Here is a 15,000-nt window from a genome sequence, read left to right as displayed (position 1 = left end):
ACCATGGCTTACTCACCACATAATATATTAATTATTGAAGTAATTAATAAATGTGATGACTCATTTATGGGGAAGTTTATACATAACTCATTTATGAGGAAGGTTGTAGAAACACTATGAGTGGTACAAGGGGGTGGGGTACACTATAACCCATGAGACGTTATCAAACTCCTTTAATAACTAAGATAACGACGATAACTCATTTATGGGGAAGTTTATACATGAGATAACTCATTTATGAGGAAGGTTGTAGAAACACTATGAGTGGTACAGGGGGGTGGGGTACATTATAACCCATAAAGGACGTTATCAAACTCCTTTAATAACTAAGATAACGACGATAACTCATTTATGGGGAAGTTTACACATGAGATAACTCATTTATGAGGAAGGTTGTAGAAACACTATGAGTGGTACAGGGGGGTGGGGTACATTATAACCCATAAAGGACGTTATCAAACTCCTTTAATAACTAAGATAACGACGATAACTCATTTATGGGGAAGTTTATACATGAGATAACTCATTTATGAGGAAGGTTGTAGAAACACTATGAGTGGTACAGGGGGGTGGGGTACATTATAACCCATAAAGGACGTTATCAAACTCCTTTAATAACTAAGATAACGACGATAACTCATTTATGGGGAAGTTTACACATGAGATAACTCATTTATGAGGAAGGTTGTAGAAACACTAGGAGTGGTACAAGGGGGTGGGGTACATTATAACCCATAAGGGACGTTATCAAACTCCTTTAATAACTAAGATAACGACGATAACTCATTTATGGGGAAGTTTACACATGAGATAACTCATTTATGAGGAAGGTTATATATAAACACTAGTAGTACAGTAGTACACTATGGCCCATAAGGGGTGTGGACGTGTTATCAAACCCCTTTAATAACTACGATAACTCATTTATGGGGAAGTTTATACATGAGATAACTCATTTATTGGGAAAGTTATAGAGAAACACTAGGAGTGGTACAAGGTGGGGGTACACTATGGCCCATAAGGGGTGTGGACGTGTTATCAAACTCCTTTAATAACTACGATAACTTATTTATGGGGAAGTTTATACATGAGATAACTCATTTATTGGTAAAGTTATATAGAAACACTAGGAGTGGTACAAGGGGGTGAGGTACACTATGGCCCATAAGGGGTGTGGACGTGTTATCAAACTCCTTTAATAACTACGATAACTCATTTATGGGGAAGTTTATACATGAGATAACTCATTTATTGGGAAAGTTATAGAGAAACACTAGGAGTGGTACAAGGGGGTGGGGTACACTATGGCCCATAAGGGGTGTGGACGTGTTATCAAACCCCTTTAATAACTACGATAACTCATTTATGGGGAAGTTTATACATGAGATAACTCATTTATTGGGAAAGTTATAGAGAAACACTAGGAGTGGTACAGGGTGAGGTACACTATGGCCCATAAGGGGTGTGGACGTGTTATCCAACCCCTTTAATAACTACGATAACTCATTTATTCGGACATTTATCAAGGGGCGAAGCGAGACTTTAGCCTTACCTGTGTTTAGGAAATGGCCTTCCTCCAGAAGACCATCATTCTCCAGCCAATAGGGCGAACAGAAGGAGACCACAATGGAGAAGAAGGCCACTAGGAACACAGACGGACCCCATGGGTGGGTCGTGGGCTGGAAGGTCTCGTAAGAACTCATCTGGATCACCATGTTCTCCCCGTGGCCGCTCTGTTCTTCACACACGCCATAACAGAAGAACAAATGGGGGTTTGGTATGGGGGGTCTGGTCTTCAAGGGGGGGGGACATAAGCGGGTTCCCCCCATATTCCACCTCCCTCCCATCCTAAGCGATCCTTGCCATCTCTCGCCACTGTCCTTTATTATTTATCCCCCAATATGCTAAATAAACGGAGTTTAGAGTCATGTTTTATTATCAGGGATGGGTATAGATGTTTTATGAAGGTTTTGGACGACCTTTTGCGTAAGAGCGTACGGAGAGATGGCGTAAATAATTCGAAAGGGAAATTGGAAGTAGGGGTGTATGGAAGGCCTGAGAGCGACGTTGCCACATCTCCTCCCAGGGCGAGTCATGGCTGACATACAGATGGGGCTTAGGGGGGAATGGCGTACATTCAGAATCTATAATAAATCAACAACTCTCGGCGATAAATTAGTTATCGTGATGTCACAGAAGCCGTTTATTCGTATTACTTCCGTAGAAATTAAGTTACAGAGAACAGAACGAATACTTCTTTTTTTAGACACAATAACAATGGTTCTCAGAGAAACTATTTTCCTTCATTAAATTATTTAATTAAATTCATTATCCGTTTACGATAGAATAAACTAATTGCATCATCCTTTTTCTGTAGATTAATTACGCCGTCTTAAACGCGCAGGACAGCATTCACCAGCATATATATATATATATATATATATATATATATATATATATATATATATATATATATATATATATCAAGTCTAGAATGATAACTAGGGGATATAGTAATACCATACGAATATATATCCAGAAAAAAAATAATATTGCAATTCAATAATTTCATTAAATATGTAAAAAAAAAATTGTTCATGGAGTTCATGCATCACTCTATGATATGTCTTCATCAGGCGCAAACAACTCATGCAATTAATGAAGTTTTTTTAATTAATGGAAGCAGTGAAAAGTTTTTATCGAGGATGTAAGGCATGTGTACGAGTAGGAAGAGAGGAAAGTGATTGGTTCTCTGTGAATGTAGGTTTGCGGCAGGGGTGTGTGATGTCTCCATGGTTGTTTAATTTGTTTATGGATGGGGTTGTTAGGGAGGTGAATGCAAGAGTTTTGGAAAGAGGGGCAAGTATGAAGTCTGTTGGGGATGAGAGAGCTTGGGAAGTGAGTCAGTTGTTGTTCGCTGATGATACAGCGCTGGTGGCTGATTCATGTGAGAAACTGCAGAAGCTGGTGACTGAGTTTGGTAAAGTGTGTGAAAGAAGAAAGTTAAGAGTAAATGTGAATAAGAGCAAGGTTATTCGGTACAGTAGGGTTGAGGGTCAAGTCAATTGGGAGGTGAGTTTGAATGGAGAAAAACTGGAGGAAGTGAAGTGTTTTAGATATCTGGGAGTGGATCTGGCAGCGGATGGAACCATGGAAGCGGAAGTGGATCATAGGGTGGGGGAGGGGGCGAAAATTCTGGGGGCCTTGAAGAATGTGTGGAAGTCGAGAACATTATCTCGGAAAGCAAAAATGGGTATGTTTGAAGGAATAGTGGTTCCAACAATGTTGTATGGTTGCGAGGTGTGGGCTATGGATAGAGTTGTGCGCAGGAGGATGGATGTGCTGGAAATGAGATGTTTGAGGACAATATGTGGTGTGAGGTGGTTTGATCGAGTAAGTAATAATAGGGTAAGAGAGATGTGTGGTAATAAAAAGAGTGTGGTTGAGAGAGCAGAAGAGGGTGTTTTGAAATGGTTTGGGCACATGGAGAGAATGAGTGAGGAAAGATTGACCAAGAGGATACATGCGCCAGAGTTGGAGGGAACGAGAAGTGGGAGACCAAATTGGAGGCGGAAAGATGGAGTGAAAAAGAGTTTGAGTGATCGGGGCCTGAACATTCAGGAGGGTGAAAGGCGTGCAAGGAATAGAGTGAATTGGAATGATGTGGTATACCGGGGTTGACGTGCTGTCAGTGGATTGAATCAGGGCATGTGAAGCGTCTGGGGTAAACCATGGAAAGATCTGTGGGGCCTGGATGTGGAAAGGGAGCTGTGGTTTCGGTGCATTATTACATGACAGCTAGAGACTGAGTGTGAACGAATGTGGCCTTTATTGTCTTTTCGTAGCGCTACCTCGCACACATGTGGGGGGGAGAGGGTTGTCATTTCATATATGGCGAGAGAATGGATAAAGGCAGCATGTATGGATATATACATGTGTATATATGTATGTGTATGAATACGTTGAAATGTATAGGTATGTATATGTGCGTGTGTGGACATGCATGTATGTATATACATATGTATGTGGGTGTGGGTGGGTTAGGCCATTCTTTCGTCTGTTTACTTGCGCTACCTCGCTGGTGCAGGAGACAGCGGCTAAGTATAATAAATAATAGAATATATATATAATATATATATATATATATATATATATATATATATATATATATATATATATATATATATAATACTTGCCATGTATTCCTTGCGTGTCATAGAAGGCGACTAAAAGGGGAGGGAGCGGCGGGGGAGGTGGGGGGTGGCTGGTAGTCCTCCCCCTCTCGTTTTCCTTTGTCCAAAAGAAGGAACAGAGAAACGGGCCAAGTGAGAATATTTATTCTAAGGCTCAGTTCTCTGTTCTTAACGCTACCTCGCTAAAGAGAGAAATGGCTAATATGTGGAATTTATTGAAAAAGGGGGTGACTGTGTTGACTATTTGGTGAGGATATTCAGTGTGTTTATGGTTCACGGTGAAGTGCCTGAGGAATGGCGGAATGGATGCATGGTGCCATTGTACAAAGGCAAAGGGGACAAAGGTGAGTGCTCAAATTACAGAGATATAAGTTTGTTGAGTATTCCTGGTAAATTATATGGGAGGGTATTGATTGAGAGGGTGAAGGCATGTACAGAGCATCAGATTGGGGAAGAGCAGTGTGGTTTCAGAAGTGGTAGAGGATGTGTGGATCAGGTGTTTGCTTTGAAGAATGTATGTGAGTCATACTTAGAAAAGCAAATGGATTTGTATGTAGCATTTATGGATCTGGAGAAGGCATATGATAGAGTTGATAGAGATGCTCTGTGGAAGGTATTAAGAGTATATGGTGTGGGAGGTAAGTTGCTAGAAGCAGCAAAAAGCTTTTATTGAGGATGTAAGGCATGTGTACGAGTAGGAAGAGAGGAGAGTGGTTCCCAGTGAATGTCAGTTTCCAGAAAGGGTGTGTGATGTTGCCATGGTTTAATTTGTTTATGGATGGGGTTGTTAAGGAGATGAATGCAAGAGTATTGGAAAGAGGGGCAAGTATGCAGTCTGTTGTGGATGAGAGGGCTTGGGAAGTGAGTTAATTGTTCACTGATGATAAAGCACTGGTGGCTGATTCAAGTGAGAAACTGTAGAAGTTGGTGACTGAGTTTGGTAAAGTGTGTGAAAGAAGAAAGCTGAGGGTAAATGTGAATAAGAGCAAGGTTATTAGGTACAGTAGGGTTGAGGATCAAGTCATTTGGGAGGTAAGATTGAATGGAGAAAAACGGAAGTGATGTGTTTTAGATAACTGGGAGTGGATTTGGCAGCGGATGAAATGTTGGAAGCGGAAGTGAGTCACAGGATGGTTGAGGGGGCAAAGGTTCTGGGAGCGTTGAAGAATGTGTGGAAGGTGGGAACGTTATCTCGGAGAGCAAAAACGGGTATGTTTGAAGTAATAGTGGTTCCAACAATATTGTATAGTTATGAGGCATGGACGATAGAGTTGTGTGGAGGAGGGTGGATATGTTGGAAATGAGATGTTTAAGGAAAATATGTGGTGTGAGTGGGTTTGATCGAGTAAGTAATGAAAGGGTAAGAGAGATGTGTGGTAATAAAAAGAGTGTGGTTGAGAGTGTATTGAAATGGTTTGGTCACATGGAGAGAATGAGTGAGGAAAGATTGACAAAGAGGATATATGTGTTAGAGGTGGAGGGAACGAGAAGTGGTAGACGAAATTGGAGGTGGAAGGATGGAGTGAAAAAGATTTTGAGCGATCGGGGCCTGAACATACAGGAGGATGAAAGGCGTGCAAGGAATAGAGTGAACCATGGAAAATTTTGTAGGGCCTGGATGTGGAAAGGGGAGCTGTGGTTTCGGTGCATTACACATGACAGCTAGAGACTGAGTATGAACAAATGTGGCCTTTTTTGTCTGTTTTCCTGGCGCTGCCTCGCTGAAGCAGGGGGTGGCTATGCTGTTTCCTGCGGGGTGGGGTAGTGACAGGAATGGATGAAAGTAATGTTATGCAAACTCTCTCTCTGGGAAGATGTAAGGTGTTTAATTAGAATTTTCATGAACATAAAGTAAAAAACACTTATTGCAGATGTCCTTGTCTGTGCAGAAAGCCAACTCACCACACTGACAAGAGTCAAGTAGAGGTATTAGTCTTTTCAGGAGTTACTGATTCATTCTGATTAGTTTTAAGGATTATGTACGTCATTATGTTTTTGCTATGATAGAGTGTTTGCTTCCAGTGTGGTATGAGCCAACAGACATACAGAAGGCAGTGAAGCCGTGGTTGGGAGGAAGAGGTGACAAAGTTGCATTTGCCTCACCGAACTTGAATGAGCTGCTTGCAATTTGTTCCCATCTTGGGCTGGGTAAGTGATGAAATGCCTTAACATTCCCAAACATTGATATGATTTCAAATACAGTGTTTCTTACCTTTTCAAGCTGTCCGTTGATTCACGAGATATATTATTAAGAATATACAGGTCAGGTTCATTCTATACAGCATATTTTGGTATAGAACCCCCTGCTTCACTTACCTTTTGCGAATGCCCTTTTTGCCTTTGAAGCTGCTTTCTTTGTAATCAGAACTACCCTCAAGCAGTCAGCAACTGTTCCATCAGGCTGATGCTGTTGCTGGCCTTTCAGAGCTCACAATTCTTAGGGATTGTGTTAGGATTAGACATTAATTTATTGCTGCAGTCAGCTGGCTACCCTGATATAAATTATAAATCTTATATTGTTTATTTTTCATATATTGTGTTGTTACTGGGCACTGCCTTCAGGTGGTTACACGAGTGAAAAGTTACCTTTGACAAGGATATATCATTAGAAGTACAATCTTGTGAAAGAACTTCTCACTCCAAAGAATTCTACACCTCCCTGCTACTGGAAGTAGTGAATCTTGAAGCTGCAGGAGCCTTTAGAAAGTTCAGGATAACAGCAAGACTCAGATAGAACTCCTATTGTAATCATAAATGAATTGAAATAGAATGAAATATTTATAGAAAGTAGATAGTAGAAACAAGTAGATAGATGTTTTTTCAGCAGTAAAACAAAAACATAAACATAATTCTTTACAAATTTATTGAAAATTGCCAAACTGAAGGCACACTAAATATTTAGAGTTGCCACGGACAAGAAAAATTCATTCTTAAGACAAATGAATTAGACCTTTGCTTAGGATTTTCAAAGCTTTGTTTGAGAATCAAAACACTCAATCTGTCTGATACTTTCTTCAAAGTGGCTCCTTACTCAGAATGAAATCAGAGCTCCCTCCCCCCTTTTTTTCTTTTGGATTAAGCTGCATCTCGTGAAGCCATGGTAAGGCACATGAAATTTGGAAATGTTTAACATATGTTTAATGCTTCATTGTTCTTGCACGTCATTCCAGAAAGACTTCTGAAACTCTCTACAGACATCTTTCCCCTTTGTGTGTGCAGTTTTGGAGCTGCAGGTGCTCCTAGGAAAGGTGCTTTAGAGTAACACCAGGATCCTTTCAAAATACAGGTCCTGAGGCGATTTTAGTGAAAAATAATGAGTTGAATATTCTGGTGGTGAACTGCTCTTTAAATTCTTTAATGACGGGAATTGATGTTTCATAATTCCCTTTCTCAGGCGAGTTGAGAATAGATCCTGAGAGAACCGAGAATCTCCATGAGCTGCTGAAACAAATTTTGACCACAGCAACCCCACTTCTTCAAACCATGCAAGCCCTATTGGTTACTCTGGGTCAACACGGGTTTATGGTAAGTAATTTCCATGCATGTAAAGGTGCCATACAACATCAAAAATCCAGAATACGTGGGACCTAAATATCACCAGATTTTTTATTTACGTGGTAGATTTCCAAGTGTATTTAAAAAGGTTATTTATATTTATTTATTTATTTATACTTTGTCGCTGTTTCCCACATTAGCAAAGAAGCACAAGGAACCAGACAAAAAAATGGCCCAACCCACCCACATACACATGCATGTCCACACACACACATATACATACCTATACATTTCAAAGTGTACATATATATACATACACAGACATATACATGTATACACATGTACATCATTCATACTTGCTGCCTTTATTCATTCCCGTCGCCACCCCGCCACACGTGAAATGGCAACCCCCTCCCCCCGCATGCGTGCGAGGTAGCGCTAGGAAAAGACAACAGAGGCCACATTCGTTCAGACAAAAATCTATAGTTGTTAAGCATCAAGTGAGTTTGAACTATCAAACTCAAGTGTGATAGCCTACTTCTCATGTTTTTTTCTTTACAGTATTTGTAAGCAATAGAAATAATAAGAATAATCCATGAAAATCAAAACTATATCAGCTCTCCCCATTTTGAGGGAAAGGTAATCTTGCCAAACTTTCATGGTACTGAATTTTACTGGAATTGTGACAACAGGATTTTTGATGTTGTATATATATAATTTTTTTCATAATCATTTTGGTTTTATATATTACAGGTTCGAAAAATGCTGTAATATTATTTGTTTCGAAATTCTTTGCTTAACACATTGAATGATCATCTCAGTGTATAAAGAATCTGTTAGGGAGACTTAACAATAGTATGGGCCAAAGTGTAGGTGACCCAAAGTATTGAATTCATAAATAAGCAGGAATATTGACATTAAATTTTATGTAATAAACATTATTCTTATTTTATTTATTTATTTTGCTTTGTTGCTGTCTCCTGCATTAGCGAGGTAGCGCAAGGAAACAGATGAAAGAATGGCCCAACCCACCCACATACACATGTATATACATACAAATATACATACCTATACATCTCAACGTATACATATATATACACACACAGACATGTACATATATACACATGTACATAATTCATACTGTCTGCCTTTATTCATTCCCATCGCCTCCTCGCCACACATGAAATAATAACCTCCTCCCCCCTCATGTGTGCAAGGTAGCGCTAGGAAAAGACAACAAAGGCCCCATTCGTTCACATTCAGTCTCTAGCTGTCATGTTATAATGCACCGAAACCACAGCTCCCTTTCCACATCCAGGCCCCACACAACTTTCCATGGTTTACCCCAGACGCTTCACATGCCCTGGTTTAATCCATTGACAACACGTCGACCCCGGTATACCACATTGTTCCAATTCACTCTATTCCTTGCACGCCTTTCACCCTCCTGCATGTTCAGGCCCCAATCACTCAAAATCTTTTTCACTCCATCTTTCCACCGCCAATTTGGTCTCCCACTTCTCCTCGTTCCCTCCACCTCTGACACATATATCCTTTTTGTCAATCTTTCCTCACTCATTCTCTCCATGTGACCAAACCATGGTTGTTTAATTTGTTTATGGGTTTATGGATGGGGTTGTTAGGGAGGTGAATGCAAGAGTTTTGGAAAGGGGGGCAAGTATGCATTCTTCAAAGTAAACACCTGATCCATGCATCCTCTACCACTTCTGAAACCACCCTGCTCTTCCCCAATCAGATGCTTTGTACATGCCTTCATCCTCTCAGTCAATACCCTCCTGTACAATTTTCTGAAATACTCAACAAACTTATGCCTCTGTAGTTTGAACACCCTTTTATCCCCTTTGAAATGGTATCTACACAAAATTATGTAAAATTTCCTCTGCTTTACAGGTTTTGCGTCTTGCTTCTCATGATGGGATTGACAACCCTTTACTTCCTGTTGGAACTTCCGCAGATACTGATGCAACAACTCTTAAATGTGAAAGTGTTGTTGGTCTACACTTTCCCGGACCTGTAAACCCACAGATAGTATCAGTTTCTGGAGCAGGTGATTGGTGAGTTGTTCATCCAGAATTAGGTGGATCATGAAATCTACAACAGTTTGTGGCATGGGACAGGGTGATCATATAAAGAATGAGTGTAAGGGAGAGATATAGTATTAATCGCATTGTGATTGAGAAGGTTGACCAGGACGTGTGTTTTGCATTGAAATCACCCATTAATATGTATGGTGAAAGTTTATCAACCAGTCCCTGAAGATTACTCATGTCTAATTGACAGGCTTGGAGCACTGTGTTAAGTTGTATTGTAGAATACTTTATTGATTTATGAATAATGATGCCTGTGCCACCTTGAGCTCTGCCTACCAGCATTTGAGGGGGGGGGGGAAGAGAGAGAGAGAGAGAGAAAGTTATATTGTTGATTTCCAATTTTAGTCTCCTGGAGACATAGTATTTTCACATCTCTATCCCAGAATACCATTTTTTTTTTTCTTTGTCAGCGCTTGAAGCAATACCATGATTATGCCATTGTATGATAGACATTAATGTGGTTTTGATTTCTTACCAGCACTTTCCTTTTGGGGTAAATTTTTTCATGGATTGGACATGGGAATTCTTGATATGGAGGATGTGTTGACATCTCCTTTATGTCTGTTTTCTTTCTGTGGTTCTGGCTTAGGGGGATGATGTCCCTTGACCCTGATTTCTTAGCCTTTTTTCCACTTGGAAGTTCTGTCCTTGTTTTATCGGAGAGTTCTGCAGCAAGGACTCTATACCTGTTTGTGGTAGGAACGTCCACTGGTGGAGATGGCATTCCTCTTTTCTTCTTAACTCAAACTGGGAAAAGGGAGTCTTTCTGCGATTGGTTCCATGCACCATCCCTTCTGCTGGTGCATCCACTCTTTCTTTTGGTTATGATTTTTCCCCTAGCTCAGGCAATTATATTGCCTGCGACACCACTTGAGATGTGGGATGGGATGAAAGGGGTGGTGCATTACCAAGAGGCATTACACCTACCTCCAAAGATGGCAGAGCCACCTTAGGAGGTTGAGCACCTCCAATAAGAGGTGCATCTCTTGCAGATCTCGTTGTAAAGGTCTTTAAAACATTGGCAAGAAGTTTTATAGCATATCCAACATGTATATGCTCTATGCTGGCTTTATGGAGTGCTGTTGCTTCATTTTTGTACTGTTGACATTTCTTGTCTCGAGGTTTATGATCTTTGTCACAGTTAACATCTCTGGCAGTAGCAGAGCATTCACCATGAACAGGGGCTGAGCACACATCACGTAACTTCTCACCTTTACATACTTTTGATGGGTGACCAAATTTAAAGCAGTTGTAACACTGCAGAGGTTTTGGTTTAAAAGGGCAAACTAATATTCTTTCATTCTCAAACAGTTCATGTGATGCAGTGTTGCTATCGTCATAAGTTGAAATAATAATTTTTTTCTAGGAACTATCTTGACCAAGATCGCTGTCTCAGGGCTCATATCCAATATCTCTTTCTCTTAAAAGTCATACAGATCTCAGTCAAAGATGACTCCTCTTTTATAACCAAAATTCAGATGGGGTTGTATTTCCTTCAACATTTCTCCCTCTTCTACTTTCAAAACACTCAACATATAAGACTGAGTTTTTGATTTAGCATGGATCAATACAATGTTCTTGCCAAACAGGACTAGTCTCCTCTGCCAATACCAGCTTCTTTCTTTTGTAGAAATCAACTGAACTTGTAATAATTATAGTTTCCTATTTTCCTATATCAACCGCTGGTTGATATACGTCCAAGTATCTAGGAGCAATGTCACTTAGTGCCCCTGTAACTATATTGCTGCAAATATGTATGTTGTCAATATCACAATTTGCCTTAAAAGCCATCTTCATGGCTTGTATATGATATCCAAGCTTCCCTAGTTTCTTTCTCTTCTTGCATGTTCACTCGAATTTCCTTAAAGACTCCATAAGAGCCAAAATCTTAGATAGTATGTCGTAGTTACATATTAAGGGAATTTGCTTAACATGGAGCACAGTTAAAAGTTTGTACAAGAGCTTCCTTTTTCCCCATCCCTGAGAAAGACAAAGCATTGCCAGATTTCACTTTTCCAATATTTGGGTTTCCTACACCCATTTTTCCTTTATGCGCCTCACCAGAACTTACATTGTCCTGAGGAGTGTGTGAAGAATCAGAACAGTTACAATCAGAGTCCATGGTTAAACAGATGTCATTATCAGGTCGTCCACTACCAGATGTCCATGGAGTTGGAGGAGACTCCAAAGACAGAGTTACAGTTTCTGCCATCAACGGTAGATCTTGTGCAAAAGATAGAGCTAGATGCATCCTGAGTGCTTTCGTATTTGCTTTAAGGCCATGCCATAGACAAAACAAAATGAAAAAGTGAATAGAAACAGATACTGCAGTTGCCAGAGACAATAAAGAAGTCCCTGCAGAGTCAGAGAATTTCCAGAAAATGACCATTTATAGGAAAGAGCCTCGCCTATGAGAAGAAGCTTTGACAACCTGTTTGTCCTCTTCAGTTTTGTCCCATAGACAATGGAGCTGACGTAACTACTCTCTTTTTCCTATCCTGGAAAGAGAGAAAGGAATAAGTCACAGCCTCAATCCACCTGTGCACATCCACTGACCAGCAAGCCTTGAGCCCTTGTCAGTGACACCTGTCACCAGATGAGCTTCACCAACTTGACCAGCTACCAACACACAGGTCAGAAAGATTCCATCACTTAGAACTTCCCAAATGAGTTAAGGAGAAAGTCTAGGTTGTTTCCCAAGGACAGCAATCTGGAGGAATTCAAAAAGCTCACCGTAAGAAACATTGCCTGTTCAGAAATGGTAGAGGGAGCAAGGATAATTAGTAGAATAGGGTTATAGTGATGGGAGATTTGAATGCAAAGGTGAGTAATAAGGCAGTTGAGGGCATAATTGGTGTACATGGGGTGTTCAGTGTTGTAAATGGAAATGGCGAAGGGCTTGTAGATTTATGCACTGAAAAAGGACTGGTGATTGGGAATACCTGGTTTAAAAAGAAAGATATACATAAGTATACATATGTAAGTAGGAGAGATGGCCAGAGAGCGTTATTGGATTACGTGTTAATTGATAAGCGTGCAAAAGAGAGACTTTTGGATGTTAATGTGCTGAGAGGTGCAACTGGAGGGATGTCTGATTATTATCTTGTGGAGGCGAAGGTAGAGGTTTTCAGAAAATAAGAATGTTGGGATGAAGAGAGTGGTGATAGTAAGTGAGCTTGGGAAGGAGACTTGCGTGAGGAAGTACCAGGAGAGACTGAGTACAGAATGGAAAAAGGTGAGAACAAAGGACATAAGGGGAGTGGGGTAGGAATGGGATGTATTTAGGGAAACAGTGATGGCTTGTGCAAAAGATGCTTGTGGCATGAGAAGCGTGGGAGGTGGGCAGATTAGAAAGGGTAGTGAGTGGTGGGATGAAGAAGTAAGATTATTAGTGAAAGAGAAGAGAGAGGCATTTGGACGATTTTTGCTTGGAAATAATGCAAATGACTGGGAGATGTATAAAAGAAAGAGGCAGGAGGTCAAGAGAAAGGTGCAAGAGGCAAAAAAGAGGGCAAATGAGAGTTAGGGTGAGAGTATCATTAAATTTTAGGGAGTATAAAAAGATGTTTTGGAAGGAGGTAAATAAAGTGCGTAAGACAAGGGAACAAATGGGAACATCAGTGAAGGGGGCTAATGTGGAGGTGATAACAAGTAGTGGTGATGTGAGAAGATGGAGTGAGTATTTTGAAGGTTTGTTGAATGTATTTGATGATAGAGTGGCAGATATAGGGTGTTTTGGTCTAGGTGGTGTGCAAAGTGAGAGGGTTAAGGAGAATGATTTGGTAAACAGAAGAGGTAGTAAAAGCTTTGCGGAAGATGAAAGCCAGCAAGGCTGCGGGTTTGGATGGTATTGCGGTGGAATTTATTGAAAAAGGGGTGACTGTATTATTTACTGGTTAGTAAGGTTATTTAATGTATGTATGACTCATGGTGAGGTGCCTGAGGACTGGCGGAATGCGTGCATAGTGCCATTGTACAAAGGCAAAGGGGATAAGAGTGAGTGCTCAAATTACAGAGGTATAAGTTTATTAAGTATTCCTCGGAAATTATATGGGAGGGTATTGATTGGAAGGGTGAAGGCATGTACAGAGCATCAGATTGGGGAAGAGCAGGTTGGTTTCAGAAGTGGTAGAGGATGTGTGGGTCAGGTGTTTGCTTTGAAAAATGTATGTGAGAAATACTTAGAAAAGCAAATGGATTTGTATGTAGCATTTATGGATCTGGAGAAGGCATATGATAGAGTTGATAGAGATGCTCTGTGGAAGGTATTAAGAATATATGGTGTGGGAGGCAAGTTGTTAGAAGCAGTGAAAAGTTTTTATCGAGGATGTAAGGCATGTGTACGTGTAGGAAGAGAGGAAAGTGATTGGTTCTCAGTGAATGTAGGTTTGCGGCAGGAGTGTGTGATGTCTCCATGGTTGTTTAATTTGTTTATGGATGGGGTTGTTAGGGAGGTGAATGCAAGAGTTTTGGAAAGAGGGGCAAGTATGCAGTCTGTTGTGGATGAAAGAGCTTGGGAAGTGAGTCAGTTGTTGTTCGCTGATGATACAGCGCTGGTGGCTGATTCGGGTGAGAAAATGCAGAAGCTGTTGACTGAGTTTGGTAAAGTGTGTGAAAGAAGAAAGCTGAGAGTAAATGTGAATAAGAGCAAGGTTATTAGGTACAGTAGGGTTGAGGGACAAGTCAATTGGGAGTTAAGTTTGAATGGAGAAAAACTATAGGAAGTGAAGTGTTTTAGATATCTGGGAGTGGATTTGGCAGCGGATGGAACCATGGAAGCAGAAGTGAATCATAGGGTGGGGGAGGGGGTGAAAGTTCTGGGAGCATTGAAAAATGTGTGGAAGACAAGAACGTTATCTTGGAAAGCAAAAATGGGTGTTTGAAGGAATAGTGGTTCTAACAATGTTATATGGTTGCAAGGCATGGGCTATAGATAGAGTTGTGTGGAGGAGGATGGATGTGCTGGAAATGAGATGTTTGAGGACAATATGTGGTGTGAGATGGTTTGATCGAGTAAGTAATGAAAGGGTAAGAGAGACGTGTGGTAATAAAAAGGGCGTGGTTGAGAGAGAGCAGAAGAGGGTGTTTTGAAATGGTTTAGTCTCATTGAGAGAATGAGTGAGGAAAGATTGACAAAGAGGATATATGTGTCAGAGGTGGAGGGAACGAGGAGAAGTGGGAGATCAAATTGGAGGTGGAAG

The 15,000-nt window shown here is 40.6% G+C and overlaps 2 protein-coding genes across 2 annotated transcripts in view; one reads left to right on the top strand and one right to left on the bottom strand.

Moving 5' to 3' along the window:
• sinu (claudin family member sinuous) overlaps positions 1-1,844 on the bottom strand; it is a 19,667-nt gene extending 17,823 nt beyond the window's left edge. Inside the window, exon 1 of the mRNA XM_071660824.1 lies at positions 1,553-1,844. Within this exon, the coding sequence (XP_071516925.1) occupies positions 1,553-1,829 (277 nt within the window). The 5' untranslated portion in view covers positions 1,830-1,844. The remainder of the gene's footprint in view (positions 1-1,552) is intronic.
• The window catches only part of LOC139748085 (uncharacterized), a 377,098-nt gene that overhangs the window by 337,702 nt on the left and 24,396 nt on the right, over positions 1-15,000 (top strand). The window contains exons 13-17 of the mRNA XM_071660697.1: positions 4,399-4,537; positions 6,216-6,341; positions 7,364-7,441; positions 7,588-7,718; positions 9,600-9,763. Of these exons, the coding sequence (XP_071516798.1) occupies positions 4,399-4,537; positions 6,216-6,341; positions 7,364-7,441; positions 7,588-7,718; positions 9,600-9,763 (638 nt within the window). The remainder of the gene's footprint in view (positions 1-4,398; positions 4,538-6,215; positions 6,342-7,363; positions 7,442-7,587; positions 7,719-9,599; positions 9,764-15,000) is intronic.

The sequence above is a fragment of the Panulirus ornatus genome, chromosome 72 (genome assembly GCF_036320965.1).
Source record: "Panulirus ornatus isolate Po-2019 chromosome 72, ASM3632096v1, whole genome shotgun sequence".
Classification (NCBI taxonomy): Eukaryota; Metazoa; Arthropoda; class Malacostraca; order Decapoda; family Palinuridae; genus Panulirus; species Panulirus ornatus.
Note: the sequence above shows the minus strand (reverse complement) of the source record. Positions and strands in the feature narration are given on the sequence as shown.